This window comes from Somniosus microcephalus, chromosome 10, assembly GCF_052327205.1.
Source record: "Somniosus microcephalus isolate GS21.2 chromosome 10, FLI_Smic_1.0, whole genome shotgun sequence".
Taxonomy (NCBI): domain Eukaryota; kingdom Metazoa; phylum Chordata; class Chondrichthyes; order Squaliformes; family Somniosidae; genus Somniosus; species Somniosus microcephalus.
In genome coordinates, this window is record NC_140996.1 from 129607308 (window position 1) to 129624851 (window position 17544).

At 46.3% G+C, this 17544-nt stretch overlaps 1 protein-coding gene across 1 annotated transcript in view; it reads left to right on the plus strand.

Annotated features, from left to right (window-relative positions):
- grm5b (glutamate receptor, metabotropic 5b) overlaps nucleotides 1-17544 on the plus strand; it is a 953934-nt gene that overhangs the window by 707624 nt on the left and 228766 nt on the right. The window contains exon 4 of the mRNA XM_085998803.1: nucleotides 16769-17015. Coding sequence (XP_085854929.1) covers nucleotides 16769-17015 — 247 coding nt within the window. The remainder of the gene's footprint in view (nucleotides 1-16768; nucleotides 17016-17544) is intronic.

Consider the following 17544-nt stretch of genomic DNA (forward strand, 5'->3'; position numbering starts at 1 on the left):
GGCACAGATTTAGGGGTCTAGAGTTTGCAAATCTTTTCTTCAACCTCGGAAGCCACTCTCATCACATTGCTACAAACTAACACAACATTGACAGATTGCTACCCTAATCTCTACTTGACCTGCCATCCATTACATCAGTATGGGTGCTGTTTATACTTTCTCACATTGGTCTTCAGAATCGGACTAGGATGAGCCCGAACACCAGCAGCAGCAGGCACACCAACAGCAGCAGCAACAACACCAACAAACTGCTCCTCAATGACCTGATGCTCTGCAGGACAGAGGGCAGCAGCACACCAGAGGCAATACCCCCAACACAGGGTATACAGGCAGAGGATGAGCTTCCCCAACATGACTGAGCAACAGTGCCAAAGGAGGCTCAGGCTATCGCGCCAGGCCATTACCGACATTTGCAGCTTGCACCAGAGGAACTGGTGGACATGCCTTGTCAGTGGCTGTCAAAGTCATCATCATCCCCATCTTTATTTCCTCACCTACTTGACCTCGTCCTCAGCAATCTACCTGTTGCAGATGCATCTGTCCATGACAGTATTGGTAGCAGTGACCACCGCACAGTCATTGTGGAGACTAAGTCCCGTCTTTACACTGGGGCGCTCTCCATCATGTTGTGTGGCACTACCACCATGCTAAATGGGATAGATTCAGAACAGATCTAGCAGCACAAAACTGGGCATCCATGAGGCACTGTGGGCCATCAGAAGCAGCAGAATTGTATTCCACCACAATCTGTAACCTAATTGTAATGTATATACCTTTAAGGGGGGAACTACTTTTTACAGTTCATGTATGCTGTAGTACTGGCAGTGACCACACCTGTATATAGCACTGAGTAGTAATCTGTACAGTTCAGTTCCAGAGTGAGCCACATTGAGTAAACACCTGTTGTACCGTTCTCCTGCAGTCTGTGTCTTACTACTGACGGACATAACATTGGCGACGAGGAAAATTCGATCCTACCTGCAACTCTGAATCACCTCCAAGGGATTTGTTCCTGGAGACCAGTAGATTGGAGGTCAAGGCCAGAGACACGGGTGTCGACCACGGGCAACCGCCAGTCATCCAGCAGAGACTCGAGAATTGCGGGGAAGGCTGTTGAGAGCCAGGCTTGGCTTTCCAGTCGCAGTGGTCCAGCGAAATGGGCTGGCAACAGGTAGTGCGCAGACCCTTCCCGGACAACGGCAGGTTAGAACCCGACCGAGCGGCACAGCAAAGGGCCGAGCAGCGTCGATGGGAGAGAGAGAGAGAGAGGGCAGAGCGCACAGGGCGCAGCCGGTGTTCAGGGGCCGAGCAGCGTCGAGGAGAGGGACAGAAATGCGCAGAAACCCGCGAGGTGCCGCCATTGCCACGAGGACCGCCGAGAGCGGCGTTGGCAGCAGCGCAGGAGAAGCACGCGAAACCTACAGGGCGCCGCCATTGCCACGAGAACCGCCGAGAGCGGCGTTGGCAGCAGCGGAGGAGGAAGGAAAGCGCGGGAGACGCCATTTTAAGCCATTTTAAACCACACCCAAAATGCCAAAGAGTGGCAGTATCACCGCATTTGTCAATGAAGTTGAAGATTGGACTACATATATCGAACGAATAGAGGTATACTGCAAGGAAAATGAGGTGCCAGATGACAAGAAAGCGCCGGTATTGTTAAATTTAATGGGTGCAAAGACGTATGGCTTATTATGAAATCTAGTAACCCAGCGAAGCCAGTGGAAAAGAGTTTTGGAGACATAGTGACGATACTACAGCAACATTTAAACCCCACACCGCTGCTGATAGCAGAAAGATTCAAGTTTCACAAACGGAACCAGCATAAGGATGAAAGCAATGCTGAATATTTAACAAAACTGCGCAAACTATCGAAACACTGCCAGTTTGGAACGGGACTGGCAGATACCTTAAGGGACAAGTTTGTGTGTGGGCTTCAAAGTGAAGGAACCCAGAAACGGCTTTTATCTGAAAAGGCTTTCAGCATTGCGGTATCATATGAAGCAGCAGCACGGGGCGCTGCAGAGATACAACAGAGACCGCAAGAATATGGCACAAACAAAATGTCATACAGAACAGAGAAGTGCTATCGCTGCGGCAGAACAACACATGACCACAATGATTGCTGGTTCAAAGACAAAGTGTGCAGACAGTGTGGCAAAGTAGGACACACAGCACGAGTCTGCAGGTCAGGAAAGAAAACCAGCAATAAGAAATCTCCAAAAGAAAAGTACAAGAAGGTACATAAGGTGACGGAGAATAGCTCAGATGAACAAAAGAGTGATACCGACTCCGAAAACAGGGAGCTGTGTTGTCTGAAACGACATAATGTGATCAAAACGGAGGATCACCGAACCATTTGGATCACTCTCAAGATAGCAGGAGTCCAGGTAAAAATGGAATTGGACACAGGATCAGCCCTAACAGTCATAAACCGACGGGACTACGAGCGGCTATTCTCACACATACCCTTGAGAGACACAAAAATTATTTTGAAGACGTACACAGGGCAAAAAGTCTACCCCAAAGGAAAAATAAGGGTGACCGTTATATATAACGGTAAGGAAACACCAAAACTAGACCTGTATGTATTGCAAGATGGAGGACCACCATTACTGGGATGGGAATGGATCCGGAAAATACAGCTGGATTGGCATTCCATACAAGCACTGACTGTGGCTGCCAAAAAGGATGACGACGTCACACCTGGGCGACTGTCAAAGATCCTAATGGATGCGCAAGAAGTGTTCCAGCAAGGACTCGGAACACTAATAGGCATGACAACAACAATAAAAATCGAAGAAAACGCAAGCCCAAAATTTTTTAAGGCCAGACCGGTACCTTATGCGATCCGCCCAGCTGTCGAAGCAGAGCTGGAGAGTTTGGAACGTTCAGGAGTATTGTCCAAGGTAGACTGGAGCGAGTGGGCTACACCCATCATCCCTGTGATGAAAAAGTCATTGAGCAGCATGCCTGGGGAACCAAGGAAGGTTCGCATCTGTGGGGACTTTAAGGTAACAGTGAACCCAGTCCTTCACACCGTGCAATATCCACTTCCGCGGATTGAAGATATTTTTGCCTCGCTATCTGGAGGGAAACGCTTCACTAAGATTGATCTGGCCCAGGCGTATCTGCAAATGGAGGTAGAAGAAGCATCAAAAAAATACCTCACAATTAACACCCATAAAGGTCTCTACCAATACAACCTGCTGGTATTCGGGGTAGCATCAGCTCTGGCTATTTGGCAAAGGGCAATGGAACAAGTCCTGCAAGGGATCCCAGGGACCCAGTGTTATTTGGACGACATCCTGGTCACGGGCAAAAATGACAGTGATCACCTTGCCAACCTGGAGCAGGTGCTCACTAGATTGAAGGAATATGGGCTCCGAGCTAACCGCCCCAAATGCGAGTTTTTAAAAAAACAGATCTCGTATTGTGGCCACGTTATCGATAAAGAGGGGTTACATAAGTCCCCAGAAAAGATTGAGGCGGTAGTCAAGGCTCCAGCACCGGAAAACACGTCACAACTGAGGTCGTTCCTTGGGCTGGTAAACTACTACCATAAGTTCTTGCCAAATTTGTCTACAATACTACACCCACAGAACACCCTACTGCAAACTGGAGTGCCATGGAAGTGGAGTGACAAATGTAAATGAGCTTTCCAGAAGAGCAAAACACTAATCACATCAAAAGAGGTATTGGCCCATTTCAACCCAGCACTACCAATTCGGTTGGCGTGTGATGCGTCACCCTACGGCATTGGAGCGGTGCTGTCACACAAATTCTCGGACGGCTCAGAGAAGCCAATAGCCTTTGCATCACGATCACTAACCTCAGCCGAGCGCAACTACGCCCAGATTGGCAGGGAGGCCCTCAGCCTAGTGTGGGGAGTGAAAAAGTTCAATCACTATCTGCACGGGCAGAAATTCACCTTGCTGACTGACCACCAGCCTCTTGTCTCCATTTTTAATCCGAAGAAGGGCGTTCCGGTAATGACTGCACAACGACTACAATGATGGTCACTCTTTCTAGGGGCGCACCACTATGAGATTGAATATAAGGGCACGAAACAGCATGGAAATGCTGATGGGCTATCACGCCTGCCACTGCCAACTGCGGAGGAAGCACCAGCAGTGGATCCTGTCGAAATATTTCATTCGACTATAGTTGAATACCTACCGGTAACTAACGCTCGTATAGAAAAGGAGACCCGAAATGACCCGACACTGTCTCGGGTATATGATTTGACGGTGAAGGGATGGCCAGCACATGGCGACTCACTGTTGCCAGCATTCTCGACAAGAAGAGAACAGCTGTCAGTGTGCCGGGGGACCTTGACATGTGGATCCCGAGTGGTAATTCCACCCAAGTTAAGGGATAGAGTGCTCAATGAGCTTCATGAGGGTCATCTGGGAGGGGTAAAAATGAAAAGCCTTGCCAGGGCTTATGTGTGGTGGCCGGGAATCGATAAACAAATTGAGGACCTGACCAAGAGCTGCTCAGGATGCCAAAAAGTCCAAAATGCACCACCACATGCCCCTCTACACCCATGTGAGTGGCCCTCATCTCCATGGCAACGGGTGCATATTGATTTTGCTGGTCCATTCATGGACTCAATGTTTTTAATAGCCGTGGATGCGCACTCGAAATGGCCTGAGGTGATCAAAATGTCCTCCACCACCACGGAGAAAACTATTGCAGTCCTACGGACCATTTTTGCCAGGAACGGCTTGCCAGAACAGATTTGCTCCGATAACGGACCACAGTTTGTGTCCGAAGAGTTCCGGAGGTTTATGCAGAAGAATGGGGTAAGGCATTACACATCCGCCCCGTATCATCCAGCCACAAATGGATTGTCTGAGAGGTTCGTACAAACCTTTAAGAAGGCAATAAATGCTATGGATAATGACAACATTCCGCTGCAGCATAAGGTGGACAATTTCCTGTTCGCCTACCGGAATGCGACACATGCAGTCACCAACCAGGACCCGGCCATGATGTTCTTTAACCGAAGGTTAAGATCTCGCCTGGATTTGCTCAGACCAAACGTATGAAGAGATGTTGAGAGTAAGCAATTCCAGCACATCCATGAGAAGCCAACAAGGAGCTTCAATGTAGGGCAACCAGTCTTGGCCCGCGACTACCGAACAGAAAAATGGCAGCCAGGAATGATATGCACACGGCAGGGGCCACTAATGTACACAGTGGACGTTGGGGAGAACATCGTGAGACGCCATGCTGACCAGATCCTAGAGTCACAGGAACAAGTCGACCCCATGCCTCGCCCATAAGTACCTGGTGAGGAACCCGACGTACAGGTCTCATCTACCCCAGAAACAGTAGCATCGGAAGCTGATGACCCAACCGACGACAGGGTGCCAGAATCGGCTCCGTACCAAGAGCGAGACACTCGGGAAAGGCACTATCCAGAAAGGATCAGGAAGCCTCCCCAAAGACTGAATATATAAATGGACTATTTTCAGCTAACGTTGTATGTTAAAAGTGTTAATTGTAATTAGTTTGATATTTAATTGTTAAATGAGTGTTATGGTACTGTTAATCTAAAAGGGGAGGAATTGTAATGTATATACCTTTAAGGGGGGAACTGCTTTTTACAGCTCATGTATACTGTAGTACCGGCAGTGACCACACCTGTATATAGCACTGAGTAGTAATCTGTACAGTTCAGTTCCAGAGTGAGCCACGTTGAGTAAACACCTGTTGTACCGTTCTCCTGCAGTCTATGTCTTACTACTGATGGACACAACACTAATAACCCGGAATATCCCTCACTCTACCATTACCATCAAGCCAGGGGACCAACCCTGGTTCAATAAGGAGTGTAGAAGAGCATGCCAGGAGCAGCACCAGGTGTACCTAAAAATGAGATGCCAACCTGGGGAAGCTGCAATGCAGGACTACATGCATGCTATAAAGCAGAAGCAGCATGCTATAGACAGTACTATGCGATCCCACAATCAATGGATCAGATCAAAGCTCTGCAGTCCTGCCACATCCAGTCATGAATGGTGGTGAACAATTAAACAACTAACAGGAGGAGGAGCCTCCATGAATATCTCCATCCTCAATGATGGTGGAGCCCAGCACGTGAGTGCAAAAGACAAGGCTGAAGTGTTTGCAACCATCTTCAGCCAGAAGTGCCGAGTGGATGATCCTTATCGTCCTCCTCCTGAGGTCCCCACCATCACAAAAGCCAGTCTTCAGCCAATTCAATTCACTCCACGTGATATTAAGAAATGGCTGAGTGCACTGGATATAGCTATGGGCCCCGACAACATCCCGGCTGTCGTGCTGAAGACTTGTGCTCCAGAACTAGCCACAACCAAGCTGTTGCAGTACAGCTACAACACTGGCATCTATCTGACAATGTGGAAAACTGCCCAGGTATGTCCTGTCCACAAAAAGTAGGACAAATCCAATCCGGCCAATTACCGCCCCATCAGCCTACTCTCAATCATCAGCAGAGTGATTGAAGTTGTCGTCGACAGTGCTATCAAGCAGCACTTACTCACCAATAACTTGCTCACTGATGCCCAGCTTGGGTTCCATCAGGACCACTCGGCTACAAACCTCTTTACAGCCTTGGTGCAAACATGGACAAAGGAGCTGAATTCCAGAGGTAAGGTGAGAATGACTGCCCTTGACATCAAGGCAGCATTTGACGGAGTGTGGCATCAAGGTGCCTTAGTAAAACTAAAGTCAATGGGAATCGAAGGGTAAACTCTCCACTGGTTGGAGTCATACCTATCACAAAGAAAGATGGCTGTGGTGGTTGGAGGTCAATCATCTCAGCCCCAGGACATCGCTGCAGGAGTTCCTCAGGGCAGTGTCCTAGGTCCAACCATCTTCAGCTACTTCATCAATGATCTTCCCTCCAACATAAGGTCAGAAATGGGATGGTTCGCTGATGACTGCACAGTGCTGATGACTGCACAGTGTTCAGTGCTATTCACAACTCCTCAGATAATGAAGCAGTCCATGCCCACATGCAACAAGACCTGGACTACATTCAGGCTTGGGCTGATGTGTGGCACGAATGTTACCTGCCACCTAAGTGACAGGCAATGACTATCCCCAACAAGCGAGAGTCTAACCACTGCCCCTTGACATTAAATGGCATTACCATCGCTAAATCCCCCACCATCAACATCCTGGGGTCACCATTGACCAGAAACTTAACTGGACCAGCCACATAAATACTGTGGCAACAAGAGCAGGTCAGAGGCTAGGTATTCTGCAGCAAGTATCTCACCTCCTGACTCCCCAAAGCCTTTCCACCATCTACAAGGCACAAGTAAGGAGTATGATGGAATACTCTCCACTTGCCTGGATGAGTGCAGCTCCAACAACACTCAAGAAGCTCGACACTATCCAGGACAAAGCAGCCCGCTTGATTGGCAACCCATCCACCACCTTAAACACTCCCTCCACCACTGGCGTACCGTGGCTGCAGTGTGTACCATCTACAAGATGCACTGCAGCAACTCGCCAAGGCTTCTTCAACAGCACCTCCCAAACCCATGACCTCTACCACCTAGAAGGACAAGGGCAGCAGGCGCATGGGGACACCACCACCTCCAAGTTCCCCTCAAAGTCACACATCATCCTGACATGAAAGTATGTCGCTGATCCTTCAATGTCGCTGGGTCAAAGACCTGGAACTCCCTCCCTAACAGCAATGTGGGGGTACCATCACCACACGGACTGCAGCGGTTCAAGAAGGCGGCTCACCACCACCTTCTCAAGAGCAACTAGCGATGGGCAATAAATACTGGCCTTGCCAGCGACGCCCTCATCCCATGACTGAATTTTTAAAAACAGGCGTTCGGTCCCTCATTTGCATCTTTAAGGGACCTAACACCTGTTTTAAGCAGCTGTCAGGGACGCCTAAAGATGGCCTGACCCAATTTCGGGGCAGACGTTTCTTAGACACTCTAGGGGTGCAGGACATTGTTCACCAAAATTTTGACTCATTGGGCCCATTTTTTGCTGTAAAATGGGTGCAACAAGATTGAGTTTTCTACCCCACAGTGTGTATGAGCATTCAGACCCAGTGCTGGCACCGGGTGGGCCTAGTACTTGATCATTTGTATAACTTGTTCTATTATTTTTAAGTATCCTACTATGTTATCAATGTAAATCAGCATGATTTTTTTTTTAGCTTAGCTCTTCCCAGATGCAAATTTATAAGTTTAATTTGGCGATGAAGTCTCCCCAGGCACCTGATCTGGTTTCTTAACTAAAGTAGTTTCCCATCTTATTTAACAATTACAAGCATTTTTTCTACATTCTATCATTGAAGCTTTTTTTCAACCAGAGTAAAGTAAATTATTTTAGATTAATTGCATGTAACTCTTGTGGAGATTAATGCCAGAATATTCCACATCGGCAGAATCGCCATCTTCATCAACAACAACAACAGCAGCAACTACAACAATTTGCATGTATATCGTCCTGCGATCGATTACACTAGGCAAAGCGGCAATTAACTTTAAAATTTCCCCTCTGACCCATAGCAACCTAGGACATCAGGAATTCACCAGCTTGACTTTTACCCAGCGTTGCCTTGACACAAATGATTGGATATACATCATATTGCATATTTCTGCCATTTACATATCAGTTAAATATTAGGTTAAATGCAGCCTATGTTCCCCATTGTTTCTGACAGAAAATCCCAGAAATGATGGAAACCTTGTGGTGGAATGTCTCCCTGCTTGATTTTCTGCCCCTGCCTACTGGAGTTATCCTGGAGAGCCCAACAAGGCTGGACCTGGATTCTTGCAGTGGTCTTGTATAGGCACCATCATGTCCATGACACAAAGAAACTAGCAGGAAGCATAAACAGTGAGCTGGAACACTGCCCCCGACTCTTGACCCTTGCCATCTTTGAGCAGCACCAGCCAACTATCAGCTGGCAATGAGCCCAGCTCAAGTGAGACAAAGGCAATCACCTTGCCTTGGGGAGCTTGTGCTCAAAACTTAACATTAGTGAAGCAGTTGCACACCCAGTGGCCACTGTGTCAGCACTTATGGACGCAGAAAAGGAGGAGAAAGTAACAGTTTATGTAGAAGTGACGACAAATGTGGGGCATTTACCACTGCGCAGGTAGAAAAAAAAACTGCAAATAGTTGGGTTGCTTGTACTTTACAGATCTTGTATCATTCTTTCATTGCCACTCAGGATAATGTGCAACACTATCTTGATCACTTCAAGATGCTTGAATAGTATCATCATTAATGTTAGATGCAACTGATCGAACAATTTCACTTACTATTCATTTCAAGCACTTTATTTAATTGAGATCGCTTTCATTTGAATTGTTTAGTAAATTCATGCATTTTGTTTCTAAGCACTTTCACAGCAAAACACAGAAGTGAAGAAGTGTATTGATTGTACATTAAAAGATGGAATGTGTAAGTGCCAGCAATGTGAATGTGCAAATTCTAGGTCTGCAAATTTATGGAAGCAATGAAGGGCAAGAAACAATGGGGGCGATTTTGGTGTGGAGCACATATCGGGCGGTAGTGGGTGGGGCGTGGGGCCAATCAAGTGGGCTGCTTTGTCCTGGATGGTGTCGAGCTTTTTGAGTGCTGTTGGAGCTGCACTCATCCTGCCAAATGGAGAGTATTCCATCACACTCCTGACTTGTCCCTTGTAGGTAGTGGAAAGGCTTTGGGGAGTCAGGGGGATGAGTCACTTGCCGCAGAATACCCAGCCTCTGACCTGCCCACATTGTATTTATGTGGCTGGTCCAGTTAAGTTTCTGGTCAATGGTGACCAGGATATTGATAGTGTGGGTTTCAATGCTGGTAATGCCATTGAATGTCAAGGGGAGGTAGTTAGATGCTCTCTTGTTGGAGATGGTCATTGCCTGGCACTTGTATGGCGTGAATGTTACTTACCACTTATCAACCCAAGCCTGGATGTTGCCCAGGTCTTGCTGCATGCGGGCACAGGCTGCTTCATTACCTGAGGAATTGCAAATGGATCCGAACACTGTGCAATCATCAGCGAACATCCCCACTTCTGAACTTATGATGGAAGGAAGATCATCGGTGAAGAAACTGAAGCTGGTTGGGCCTAGAGCCCTGCCCCGAGGAACTCCTGGGGCTGAGATGATTGACCTCCAACAACCACAACCATCTTCCTTTGTACAAGGTCTGATTTTAGCCAGTGAAGAATTTTTCCCTGATTCCCATTGACTTCAATATTAATAGGGCTCCTTGGTGCCACACTCAGGCAAATGCTGCCTTGATGTCAAGGACAGTCACTCTCACCTCACCTCTGGAATTCTTCTTGTTTGTCCATGTTTGGACCAAGGCTGTAATAAGGTCTGGAGCTGTGTCATCTTGCCGGAATGGAAACTGGGCACCATTAGCAGGTTATTGGTGAGTAAGTGCCACTTGACAGCACTGTCGATGACACCTTCCATCACTTTGCTGATGATTGAGAGTAGGCTGATGGGGTGGTAATTGACCAGATTGGATTTGTCCTGCTTTTTGTAGACAGGACATACCTGGGCAATTTTCCATTTTGTCAGGTAGATGCCAGTGTTGCAGCTGTACTGGAATAGCTTGGCTAGAAGTGCAGCTAGTTCTGGAGCACAGGTTTTCAGCACTACAGCCGGGATGTTGTCAGGGCCCATAGCCTTTGCTGTATCCAGTGCGCTCAGCCATTTCTTGATATCACGTGGAGTGAATCGAATTGGCTGAAGACTGGCATCTGTGATGGTGGGGCTTCAGGAGGAGGCCAAAATGGATCATCCAATCGGCATTTCTGGCTGAAGATGGTTGTGAATGCTTCAGCCTTGTCTTTTGCACTTACATGCTGGGCTCCACCATCATTGAGGATGGGGATGTTCATGGCGCCTCCTCCTCCCATTAGTTGTTTAATTGTCCACCACCATTCATGACTAGATGTGGCAGAGCTTTGATCTGATCTGTTGGTTGTGGGATCGCTTAACTCTGTCTATAGCATGCTGCTTCTGTTGTTTAGCATGCATGTAGTTCTGTATTGTAGCTTCACCAGGTTGGCACCTCATTTTTAAGTACGCCTGGTGCTGCTCCTGTCAAGCTCTTCTACACTCTTCAATGAACCAGGGTTGGTCACCTGGTTTGATGGTAATGGTAGAGTGAGGGAAATGCTGGGCCATTGTTGAATACAATTCTGCTGCTGCTGATGGCCCACAGCACCTTAGGGATGCCCAGTTTTGAGCTGCTAGATCTGTTCTGAATCTATCCCATTTAGCATGGTGGTAATGCCATACAACAGTGCAAACACAGGACTTTGTCTCCACAAGGACTGTGTGGTGGTCACTCTGCGACAATTAGATTAGTGAGGACAAGGTCAAGTAGGTTTTTCCCTCGTGTTGGTTCTCTCACCACCTGCTGCAAGCCCAGTCTGGCAGCTCTGCCCTTCAGCACTCGGCCAGCTCGGTCTGCAGTGGTGCTACCGAGTCACTCTTGGTGATGGACATTGAAGTCCCCCATCCAGAATACATTCTGTTCCCTTGCTAGTGCTTTCTCCAAGTGGTGTTCAACATGGAGGATTACTGATTCATCAGCTGAGGGAGGGCAGTAGGTGGTAATCAGCAGGAAGTTTCTTATTCATTTTTGACCTGATACCATGAGAGTTCATGGGGTCTGGGGCCAATGTTGAGGACTCGCTGGGCCACTCCCTCCTGATTATATTACTATGCCGCCATCTTTTGGTGTGCCTTTGTCGTGTCCTAATCTGATGCCTAAGTTGTTGCCGGGTGGTCCGTCGGTTTTATTCTTAATATACTTTTTTTTTGAGATTTTGCTACATCTGAGTGGTTTGCTCGGCCATTTCTGAGGGTAATTAAGAGTCAACCACATTGTTGTGGTTCTGGAATCACATATAGGCCAGAACGGATAAGGATGGTAGGCTTCCTTCTCTTAAGGACATTAGTGAACCAGATGGGTTTTTCCTGACAGTCCGGTAGTTTCACGATACTAGCTTTTTAATTCCAGATTTATTTAATTAAACTGAATTTAAATTCCCCAATTGTCATGCGGGATTTGAACTCATGTCTTGGATCATTAGTCCAGGCCTCTGGATTACTAGTCCAGTAACATAAGTGTATGCTACCATATCCTTTAAAGGGTGGAAGCATCGAGAGTGAATGGGAGCGCCAGTTTTGAGGAGCTGGTGGAATGCATCTGCAGCAGTGAGGGTATTAGTTTAAACCTTAAAACCCACAAGGGACTGCAAGTAAAAACGGTGACAAATATGTTTCCTGGTTTCCCTGACTGCAGCTGCAAAATACTTTAATGTACACTCAAAATGGCCACATCTCAACTTCCATCACCCATGTTTTGTGGGCAGGAGCAGGAACTGGCAGTAATTCGGTGGGCGTTGGGCGTTATAACTGCATCACTGCCCTCGATTAACATATATTAATACGGCTTCCACCCATCTCTGGCAAGAGCTCGCTCTAACTAGATCGAGGTGTACCTGCAAATTGGAACGGGCGAGAACCAAGCGGTCCTGTATTTAGGCAGAAAAGGGGTGGTAGAGAGACAAAAATCACTCCCCCAATCATTGTATTCTGTGACTTTTGCCCCAGACATGATAACTGTGAAACAAATAATAATTTATAAGAATGAATTAATTGGGGGATTTTTCTCAATTGCAGCAGGTACAGCAGGAAAATGGGTCAGTGAGGTCCACCACCGCCATATCACCATATCGACATGGAATCCCCCCAGCCACGCCGTAACTCATGCTGGCCATTCCTTCCTGTCCATTGCATGCAAATAGAAATGAGGGGGTATGGCTCCGGTATCTGGTGGATTTTCCTTCCTTCCGCCTGGGTTACCACCACTTCCCGGAGCCACCATAGGGAAAGTAGTGGTAGGTCTTAAGAGTTGGTGGTATCGATTCTAAGGTGCATGGAATGGAGGGAGTGGGCCTTCACTCTACCTCAGTGCGTACCTGTTGTAGGCCCTGGCTGCAGCTGAGGTCTTCAATGTGACATCTATTCCAGTCCTTGGGAGCACTTCTGCCCCTTTAATATCAGTTTTGGATCTTCTGGGGCTTCCTAAGATCAGTTTACCAGCAGTATACACAAATACTCCATTACTGTAGCAATCACACCACTATTAGGTGAATCTAGATAATGGCACTTCCACATTGGAGGATCAGCTACTTGTAGGAAAATCCACATCGGAGCAATGGGAGTCTTTCAGAAAGGAAATTGAGAGAGTACAATGGCAACATGTTCCTGTAAAGGTCAAGGGTGGGACCAACAAGCCCAGGGAACCTTGGATGTCAAGGGATATACGAGAATGGATTAGGAAAAAAAGGGGGGCTTTTGGCAGATACAAAGGACTAAAGACAGAGGAAGCCCTAGAAGAGTATAAAAAGTGCAGGGGGATACTTAAAAAAGAAATTAGGAGAGCGAGGAGGGGCCATGAAATGACACTGGTGAGCAAAATAAAGGAAAATCCTAAGGTGTTTTATAAGTATATTAAGGGCAAGAGGATAACTAGGGAAAGAGTAGGGCCCATTAGGGACCAAAGTGGCAAGCTGTGTGTAGAGCCAGAGGATGTAGGAGGGGTTTTAAATGTTTTTTTGCATCTGTGTTCACTATGGAGAAGGACAATGTGGACATAGAAATCGGGCAGGGGGACTGTGGTATACTTGAGCATATTAGCATCGAGAGGGAGGAGGTACTAGCGGTTTTAGCAGGCTTAAAAGTGGATAAATCCCCAGGCCCGGACGAGATGTATCCCAGGCTACTATGTGAGGCAAAGGAGGAGATTGCAGGGGCTCTGACACAAATTTTCAGAACCTCTCTGGCCACAGGGGATGTGCCAGAGGACTGGAGAACAGCTAACGTAGTACCATTATTCAAGAAGGGTAGTAGGGATAAACCAGGGAATTACAAGCCAGTGAGCCTAACGTCAGTGGTAGGGAAATTATTGGAAAAAATTCTGAGGGACAGAATTGGTCTCCACTTGGAGAGGCAGGGATTAATTAGGGATAGCCAGCATGGCTTTGTCAAGGGAAGATCATGTCTGAACAATTTGATTGAATTTTTCGAGGGGGTGACTAGGTGTGTGGATGAGGGTAGTGCAGTGGATGTGGTTTACATGGATTTCAGTAAGGCTTTTGATAAAGTCCCGCATAGGAGACTGGTCAGGAAGGTAAGAGCCCATGGGATCCAGGATGCCTTGGCACATTGGATCCAAAACTGGCTTAGTGGCAGAAGGCAGAGGGTGATGGTGGAAGGTTGTTTCTGTGACTGGAAGCCTGTGTCCAGTGGGGTACTGCAGGGATCGGTGCTGGGTCCCTTGCTGTTTGTGGTCTACATTAATGATTTGGATGTGAATGTAAAAGGTATGATCAGTAAGTTCGCAGATGACACGAAAATTGGTGGGGTGGTAAATAGCGAGGCGGGAAGCCTCAGGCTACAGAACGATATAGATGGGCTGGTCAGATGGTCGGAACAGTGGCAAATGGAATTTAACCCTGAAAAGTGTGAGGTGATGCATTTTGGACGGACTAACAAGGCAAGGGAATACACAATGAATGGTAAGACCCTAGGAAAGACAGAGGATCAGAGGGACCTTGGTGTGCATGTACATAGATCCCTGAAGGCAGCAGAACAGGTGGATAAGGTGGTTAAAAAGGCATATGGGATACTTGCCTTCATTAGCCGAGGCATAGAATATAATAGCAGGGAGGTTATGATGGAGCTGTACAAAACGCTGGTAAGGCCACAGCTGGAGTACTGTGTGCAGTTCTGGTTGCCACACTATAGGAAGGTTGTGATTGCTTTGGAGAGGGTGCAGAGGAGCTTTACCAGGATGTTACCTGGGCTGGAGCGCTTCAGCTATGAAGAAAGACAGGACAGGCTGGGGTTGTTTTCCTTGGAGCAGAGAAGGCTGAGGGGGGACCTGATTGAGGTATACAAAATTATGAGGGGCATAGATAGAGTGGATAGAAAGGAACTTTTCCCCTTAGTAGAGGGGTCAATAACAAGGGGGCATAGATTCAAGGTAAGGGGCTGGAGGTTTAGAGGGGATTTGAGGAAAAACTTTTTCACCCAGAGGGTGGTTGGAATCTGGAACTCACTGCCTGAAAGGGTGGTAGAGGCAGGAACCCTCACAACATTCAAGAAGCATTTGGATGAGCACTTGAAATGCCATTGCATACAAGGCTACGGACCAAATGCTGGAAAATGGGATTCGAATAGACAGTGCTTGATGGCCGGCGTGGACGCGATGGGCCGAAGGGCCTCTTTCTGTGCTGTATGACTCTATGACTACTCTATGACTGTAGCTTATAGTAGGCAATGGTTCAATGTTCATGGGCTACAGAGTATTGATGGCATTCTGTGTACTAAAAATAATCTGCTATGAGTTCAAGTGCTTCTTGTGTCACAAGCTAAGTGCAGGGAAGCTGCCTATACATAAATAATGCTCTCGATATAACACAGCAGAGCCTAGCTGGCCTAAGGAGCATCCGGTGACAAGACTAAGTGGAGGAGAATGGCTTATGGACGTCATTTTCCCAAATCAAAACAAAGGGAAAGTTTAAAAGTGCCTGGGATTTTATCATTGCCATATCCTCAGTTCAGTGTTACTGTCCTCAAGATACACATCAGAAATAGTTATTAATCAAATAAGCTATGATCTTGCACAGTACAGGAAACTTTCGTTTAACCGGAGGTTAAATGTCCAGAAAGCTCTATCTACCAGCAAAATTCAGGAGCCGTTTCCTATAAGTTTTTTTACTTCTCGTTGCTTTTTTTTTCCAGTCGTGGCTCCCAAGCATCTAGCTGAAGCTGTTGCTTAGCTACAGAGATGCTTTTAAGCTGCAGCCGACTGTTTTGAAGCTGTTGCTACAGGGTTTGTTGTTTCATACGGAGCTGAGAAGCTCCGTATGTTTTAACATTAGCGCTGGTTTATACGGCAGTTTTGATGGGACGGCACCAACTCGGTCCCGTCAGTGCCGGATACCAGAAAGTTTCCTGTAATATTTTTAAACCTAGCATAAAGTTTGATGCTAGAAGTACTGCACCAGTAACACTGAATTACTTTTTATTCACGTTTGTGATTGACTTACTATGCATTTGTAACATGTTCTGTTTTTATTTAATAGTCTATTGTTAGGTTATTGTGTCAGTAATGTAGATATAAAAACATTTAAATTTCTAAAGTGCTCTTTATGTACAGAGAAGCACCTCAAAGCATTTCACAAGGTGTGGAAAAACAATGGATGATGAACAGAAGGGAAAGAAAAGGAGAGTGGAAGTTTTACAGTGGCCAAAGTGTTTTGAGGAGGTTTCTGAATCTAGGGAGAGGTTTCTGAATCTAGGGAGAGAGGTCCAGAGGGATCTAGAGAGGTCTAGAGGGATCTAGAAAGGGGATTCTATAGGGCTAGGGCATAGTAAGCAAAAGCAGTCATTGATGGTGAAGCAAAGTGTATGGAAAATGAGTAATAACCCAGTGTAGGAGGAGTGGAGATCATACACAGAACCCCACGGCAAAATGATAAGTGGAGAATGTGACCAGGGCACCATGGTAATATGAGGAGGTGTGGAGAATATGTACAGGGCCCAGTGGAAATATGACGATATATCAAAGTAACATTCTCAGTAAGCTTACTTATTAGGGTTAATTATTACGCTCAGTGTGTTATTTAATAGGTTAATGATTAAACAACACATATGTTTGAAGTGTAATATGGGTCTTCCTGTGTTCTCTTTAACAACAGGAACAGAATCATTACGAGATCAATATGTCCAAGACACCAAAATGGGATTTGTGATAAATGCCATTTATTCTATGGCCCACGCTCTAAACAACATGCAACAAAGCCTGTGTCCTGGAGTTAATGGGCTGTGTGATGCCATGAAACCAGTCGATGGAAGAATACTGCTGGACTTCCTCATGAAAACCAACTTCACTGGGGTATCTGGAGATATCATCTCTTTTGATGAGAATGGAGATTCACCAGGAAGGTACATAATAATCCATCTATGACAGTGATCAAAATTTGCATAGTCTTCCATTAAAATGTTTCAACTGTGATTATCAGACCACGATTATTGCATAATGATTTATAACAACTCATTGACTTGCATAGACATGTCAAGCATGATTAGAGAAGGATTAGACAAACTATGGAACTTCGTGAAAAATGTCAACAACCATCCACACCAGTCATTATGCAGTTCTCTTCATTTCATTGTTTATCTGCATGAATACCTTAACATCTTTAGGTCTACAGTATTTCTATTTGGTACTAGTGTTTCCAGTTGTTTGTATAAAGGCCATTACTATTAATGTGCCGTGCATTTGCATTATTTCTAAAATCTTCAGACAGTCAAAAGCTGAAGTGCATATCCAGAGAACAATTTAAAGTTGAAGTGATAAAAATACATAGAAAAAAAATCTAAATACTTTTCAATTAAGTTGGCAAGATACTGGTTAAGAGCAGATTGATTTATTGGGCCTTTAAATATTAACCTGTATATTTTCTATCTCTCT